General features: G+C 43.9%; 1 protein-coding gene across 4 annotated transcripts in view; it reads left to right on the top strand.

The window, feature by feature from the left end:
- Nucleotides 1-4,829, top strand: part of PARVG (parvin gamma) — a 31,896-nt gene extending 27,067 nt beyond the window's left edge. For all 4 annotated transcript variants that reach the window (XM_035138574.3, XM_035138573.3, XM_035138575.3 and 1 more), the window contains 3 exons: nt 1,499-1,600; nt 3,450-3,522; nt 3,765-4,829. In XM_035138574.3, the coding sequence (XP_034994465.2) occupies nt 1,499-1,600; nt 3,450-3,522; nt 3,765-3,844 (255 nt within the window). In that variant the 3' untranslated portion in view covers nt 3,845-4,829. The remainder of the gene's footprint in view (nt 1-1,498; nt 1,601-3,449; nt 3,523-3,764) is intronic.
- The last annotated feature ends 2,371 nt before the right edge of the window (nt 4,830-7,200 follow it).

The following is a 7,200-nucleotide window of genomic DNA, read 5'->3' on the forward strand; positions in this document are numbered from 1 at the left end:
CTTGGCCCCAGCTGGAGTGTCTCCCTTCTCAGCCTTGCTGCTATGGAGATCCATCAGTCACCCTCCTCCGATGTGCGTCCGCGACTCAAGCTGCTGTGCAACTACGCATTTATTCTACATAAATCAGGACAAAGAAAAACATGGCCTCTCTCCTTGTTGTTCTTCTCGAAGAGAGAGAAAACAAAAGCAATACAGAGCAGAACTTCCGCTCACAGGATTCCAGCAATCTGTGCTGGAATGTAAACATATATGTGACATATAACAATCCCACATACCTGCAGCAAAGGGTAGAATGGAATTCCTAACAAGGACTACTTCAAATGATGGGAAATCAAGTTTAAACACCTTCCTCACGTGGTTAAAAAAAAAAACAATCCATAGAGAGTAAGCATGCTAAGTGAGGGCTTCCTTGATTTCCTTCTTCATTTCAATATCTCAGGTGCTTCCAGGAAGCCCATTTTTAAAATTTATGTATGCCATTATTATTCCTTCCAGGGGGAGCTCTGGCTAGGCACAGAGTTTCCTTCTCCTATTTTACCATTTCCACGAGCCAGAGAAGTAGATAGTGACGGAAAGGGTCACTGAGTGAGCTTTGTGGCTGAATGGGGATTTGAATCTGGACCTCCCTGATCCTAGTCTAACCACTACACCACATTGATACACATCTAAGTTTTTTTTTGAGTGCATGCATAGAAATTAAATGTATTAATTAGATGTACATGTGTATCAAACATTCATATTCATCGGACTCGGGATTTGCTACAGCTTCCCACCAAATGTACATCTGGTGGCAAACCCAGGTTCGCTATGGCCTAACATGTGCCGTGGCCCAGCATCTGCAGCCAAGGTGGGACTTGAATTTTTTCTTGCCAGATGCAAGCCCACCTTTCTGTTCTCTGCTAACACACATTAGTACCCTGGAAAGTGAAGCGATGCAAAAGTTTCCCATATATCCCACCTACAAAGAATTTTTAATTCTTGTCATAAGATCCTTATCTGGATGTTGTCTTTTGTCAAAATAATAAGCAACTTTAAAACTTGATCTATAACAACAACAAATCCGTTTATTGTGAGGACCAGGCCTGCACACAAATATCAACACAACAATAATTAAAAATATTAAAATTCATCGCATACTTGATCTATATAGTTGACATGATTCTTTCATTCAAGTGGCACTGGAATCTAGTCAGAGATAAATGACTTACTTGTCACACTGTAACCTATGAACTTGGACCTAAAGTGCTGATATTTGGATTTAGACTGTAAGATACAGGTGTGGGTGATATATAACATACAGTATAGTATTGTAGCACTTCAAGAAGTTTTTGCGTGACTGTTTTTGGCTGCTGCACACAGAAGCTTTGGGGAGCCAATATGAAGAAGCTTCTGTCCAGCAGAAAAGTTCTTTATGTATTGGAGGTCTTGTGGATTACAAAAATGTCCCTGCGATCATTTTAATAACCTTTAATGTAATGCCTCGTTCATTTCCCCCCAGTTTGCAGATGGGGTTATTTTACTCTTGCTAATTGGGCAGCTTCAGGGCTATTTCCTGAATCTGGGAGATTTCTTCCTGAAACCAAGTTCCCCTGCAGAAATGGTAAGTTATTCTTTATGCACCCAATTGTGGGCACAGGACATTTGGAAGCCCCTAAACCCAGGTGGCGCTGTGGTTAAACCACTGAGCCTAGGGCTTGCTGATCAGAAGGTCGGCGGTTTGAATCCCTGTGACGGGGTGAGCTCCTGTTGCTTGGTCCCAGCTCCTGCCAACCTAGCAGTTCAAAAGCACGTCAAAATGCAAGTAGATAAATAGGAAACGCTACAGCGGGAAGGTAAACGGCGTTTCCGTGTGCTGCTCTGGTTCGCCAGAAGTGGCTTTGTCATGCTGGCCACATGACCTGGAAGCTGTATGCCGGCTCCCTCGGCCAATAATGCGAGATGAGCGCGCAACCCCAGAGTCGGTCACGAGTGGACCTAATGGTCAGGGGTCCCTTTACCTTTAAACTGTAATAGGTGGGACACACACATAACTTCCCCACATTATTTTTCAAGCGTCTTAGGTGCCCTATGCAAAGGGAATAAACTGGCCTGTAGCAGATCCCACTGCTGTGTCACCAAAGTGAAGCGGATCCCACCTCTCTGGCTACCAACTGTGGCAGAACCCACCCACTTACCGTATATATTACATGCAACCTCAACAGGTTATCTTTGTGGTTTTTGTGTGAGAGTAAACTTAGATCCTTGGAGACGCAAGCAGAAGTTGAGCAAATAAGACGTATTAATTTTACAGAATGAAGTTAATAAAACAAAGGATGTGTCAGGAAATCATGTTCTTTCAGGAAACAGTTAACCTATTCATAATTATACTTAATCCAGTGGATGATACAGGCTTCTAAACATGGAAGTAAATTCACAGTTTCTTTTAAATGGCTGCTTAATTCAGTTATTACTCCTCAGTTAGATGTTACAGGTTTCTAGACAAAAGTTTATTTCCACTTATTTCACTTCAGTTCCTAAACTTAGTTGTTGTGAAGGTGTTACAGCTGAATACTTTAGTTCTTAAACAAGGAGGTGGTACTTTCTGTCCATTTCCCAACCTTTGATCAGTCATACTCCTGAGATACCTCTGGCAGTATAAGAGACCCAGGGGATCCCCACGCACCCCTTTTGCCTGGTTTGGGAGTCTTCTCTTTCTGGAAGATCTCTCCCCTCCTGACTGCAAGGAGACCCAAGGAGACTTTTTATCCTCACAGCTTCTCCTCCTCCTGCCTCAAACTCAGCCCTCCGGTTAACTCCTGTCTGAATGCTCTCCCAAGACACTCTGCACCGTCTTCCTATCTAAGCTCAGAGACTCCTTTCTCTAGCTGTAGATATTTTCCCCATGGTGGATGTTACACACGCAGACCAGGACCAGCTCTCTTTCTCTCCCTCCTGCTCTCTCTGAAACCATCTCCCTCTCTGAATCCTCTCTCAAAAACGGCTCCTCCTTTTATTCTCCCTCCCAAAGTGCTGGCTCCACCCACCTCTCTCTGTCTGTCTGTCTGTCTGTTTGTCTGCCAATCAGAGAAAGGCTCCAGCCCTCTGGTGGAATTCTGAGGCACTGCATCACCAGACTCTGGTCTGGCTCAGCTGTCCATCACACAACCCTCTTGGGATGGTGTGCATTTTGGCATTCACCCGACTTTGCCATGTCCTCTTACGTTTCAGTTTAATAATCACTTGTGAACGGCACAAATTCATACATTATGGATTCCATATTCAAAAGTTGAAGTAGAATTGCATTAGTTGGGTTGTTTTATTTCACTCAATAATATAAATGGATAAATGTAACAAAATGTACCAATATTCAAAAGTTTGATGGATGCTTATTACTTAATATGGTGTTGTTTTCCATTGGCGATAATTTTTCCAGAATTGCTACCACCTTTTCTTTTGTTGATCCTTCTCAGGTACACAATGTAAGCCTTGCAGTAGACTTGCTAATGCACGGAGGCCTTCTGGATGTACCTATCAATCCTGAAGGTTAGTCATTGTACAAGAAGGGCTGCGTTTTCACTTCATGTTTCCACATCACCTTAGGGGCAGTCACCTCTGTTCCTGAGCTTTGGGTTTGCGGTAGCTGTCTTGGTTCCCCCATTCCATTCCAGGGAATGGAAATTCATTTGTTAAATGTTAAATGAGCTCATGTTAAATGAGCTGTTCCTCTTTAGCTCAAGCATGTATAATTTACTCATTCTACTTTTGTCTGCCTTATGTTTTCCCAGATCTCGTGAACCGAGATATGAAGACCACGTTGCTAGTCTTGTACTGCCTGTTTTCCAAATACAAGACCAAAGGGGCATAAAGAACTCAAATCAAAAGGTCTATGCCATATTGGCTAGTGAATAGTCTAATTTTCAGTGCCAATAATTGTTTGATGCTTTGCATCTACATACAACTGATACATATTATATGCATAGATGAGAATATGTTTCAGTAACCTAAACTTGGTGGGTGTTGACATTTACTGGTAATTCTTAAGGTTTTAAGAGGGTCAGCAGGAAATGGCAGGTAAGCCATTTTTTTTTATACGTAAATCCAGCACTGGTCATGCTGGCCACATGACCTGGAAAGCTGTGGACAAACGCTGGCTCCCTTGGCCTGAAGTGAGATTAGCGCCATGATCCATAGTCGCCTTTGACCTGACATAACCATCCAGGGGTCCTTTACCTTTTTACCTTTGAGATGGACCAATGGCCTCACTTGGTATAAGGCAGCTCACCGTGTTCCAGTATTGTGAATATTTGTGTGGCAAACAAAGAGTTAGAAAAAGCTCTTATTTTACAGCCAGTTTGATTTCCTTTAGTCTATGCATTTGACCTTTAATCAGATTCACTGTCGGTGCCTTAATGGAAAATCTAGGCACCCTGAGCCTCTTTGATTGCTGACATTTAGAGCTGAGGATTTGTTGTGTCTAGAGCTCGATCAGACAGTTGAGAAGGGCTGCTTAGATGGCAGCACTGATTTTGAAGCCCTTGGGTTCAATCTTCCAAAGAGGTAACCATGCAAAAATGATATAGGAAAAGTATTAAATAAAATAATATGTCTTAGGTTTATTGCCAAGCATTTTCCTGTTTCAATTTTTAGTCTTAAAACAGCCATTTCAGTGGAATATGCATACTGTATTTTTCTGTGTATAAAATGTCCCCATATATATAAGATGCCCCCTCTTTTTTGGGACTCCAAATACCGGTAGAGAAAATGGGAGGAGATTGCCCCTGTGTATAAGATGACCCCCACTTTTTAGCATTAATTTTAAATAAAAAACCTAGTCTTATACATGGGGAAAATATGGTATATTCATTCATTCATTCATTCATTCATTCATTCTTTCCTGGCAAATCTTCACCTTTTAAAAACTGTGTTTGGTGCCATTGTTTCCTTTGGCTGCTTCTTCTTTCTCTTTGCTGAATGGATCATCCTTGCCCATCAGGCATCACTTACTGAACATTTTACAGAAAAAAAATATTAAATGAAATTTACATTTTTTGCAAGGAAAAACTGCATTTTGACATTCTCTGGCAGTAGAGATGCTGTTTGTATTTGAAGAACATTGCCAGCTGAGCAGAACAAACTTGGAAATGAAACATTTGTTCCTGGGATAGCCAAAAACGTCTTTGCAAGCCCCTTCAACATCGGGAAGGCTCCCTCATGTGCCTCACACCATATAGTAGGCATCCATCAATGTCTACTCTTGGCATAGCCATCTAGGAGAACATGGGCAGCATAAGGAGGTGGGGGGAGACAGAAAAGGCTTGAATGGCACAGTAGGGTGGGTTGTCTCCCCTTTTACTCTGAAGCAACTTGCAAGCCAACAAGCATCTCAAGAGTGTATTTCCTTCCTGCATATGACCTGCCAATGCAATTCTGGGCTGCATCAATAGGAGTATAGCATCTAGATCAAGGGAAGTAATAGTACCACTGTATTCCGTTCTGGTCAGACCTCACCTGGAATACTGTGTCCAGTTCTGGGCACCACAGTTCAAGAAGGATACTGATAAGCTGGAACGTGTCCAGAGGAGGGCAACCAAAATGGTCAAAGGCCTGGAAACGATGCCTTATGAGGAACGGCTTAGGGAGCTGGGCATGTTTAGGCTGGAGAAGAGAAGGTTAAGGGGTGATATGATAGCCATGTTCAAATATATAAAAGGATGTCATATAGAGGAGGGAGAAAGGTTGTTTTCTGCTGCTCCAGAGAAGCAGACACGGAGCAATGGATTCAAACTACAAGAAAGAAGATTCCACCTAAACATTAGGAAGAACTTCCTGACAGTAAGAGCTGTTCGACAGTGGAATTTGCTGCCAAGGAGTGTGGTGGAGTCTCCTTCTTTGGAGGTCTTTAAGTGGAGGCTTGACAGCCATATGTCAGGAATGCTGTGATGGTGTTTCCTGCTTGGCAGGGGGTTGGACTGGATGGCCCTTGTGGTCTCTTCCAACTCTGTGATTCTATGATTGGGGTGGAGACGTTAGGTATACAGGACCGAATCTGTATACTGGACCGAGGCCATTTAGGGCTTTAAAGGTCAGTCCCAACACTTTGGATTGTGCTTGGAAACGTACTGGGAGCCAATGTAGGTCTTTCAGGACCGGTGTTATATGGTCTCGGCGGCCGCTCAGAGTTAACATGGGGTTGGCAGCCTCTTGTGGGCTCCTTCTGCCCCAAAGAAAGGAACACACAACGAACACTGAGCGTTTCCCCTCTTTTATTCTGAAGCAATTTGCAAGCCACCATCACACACACACACACACACACACACACACACACACACACACACACAGCGCACAAGTGAAGCACTGCAGGGCAGACTGAGCTAAAGAAATACGGGGATAAAGAAATGGAGCTAAAGAAGCTTCTCTTAACAGCTCTGTGCGCCTCCAGGAAAGTTCCTTGCCATTGTGCCATGGCTCCAAGCGAAGCATCATCTGGGCACACCAACAGAGGGGAGAGGGAGTCAGGGAGACACAATCACACCCACACTCCACACACAAGCAGTGCAGTTTTAACAAGGGACCGGCTGCAGCTGACAGTGTCGGCTGGGTCAATGAAAAACCAAGTGCTTTTTGCTGGCTGGTGGCTGCTGCTTCACAAAAACAAACACACCAGACACATGTGCACCCACAAGCAGTACACACGCAGCCCAGCCTGGCACCTTTAATCAAGAGCCTGGAGGGAAGAAGTCCCCGCTTGCAGGCTGGATGGCTGGTGAGACAGAGATATAACTGGTTCTCAAAGCTCTGCTGGGCGATTTTTGAATCAGTGATTTGTAGCTTGGGACCCTCGTACCTACGGGACCGCCTCTCCTGGTATGCCCCGCGGAGGACCTTAAGGTCCACAAACAACAACATTCTGTAGATCCCGAGCCATAAGGTGGCTAGATTGGCCTCTACTGGGGCCAGGGCCTTTTCAGTATTGGCCCCAACTTGGTGGAACGCTCTTTCACAGGAGACCAGGGCCCTGCGGGATTTGTCATCTTTCCGCAGGGCCTGCAAGACAGAGCTGTTCCGCCTGGCCTTTGGGCTGGACTTAGTCTGACCCCTGTGTTTTCCTCCCTCATGGCTTGGATTCATGGACTACTTAAAATGAGGCTGCATTTTAAATTTTAATATTGTATTTTAATCTGTATTTTAATTAATTGTTTTTTATGTTTTATTGTAATTTTA

The sequence above is a fragment of the Zootoca vivipara genome, chromosome 5, assembly GCF_965207765.1.
Source record: "Zootoca vivipara chromosome 5, rZooViv2.hap1.1, whole genome shotgun sequence".
NCBI lineage: Eukaryota > Metazoa > Chordata > Lepidosauria > Squamata > Lacertidae > Zootoca > Zootoca vivipara.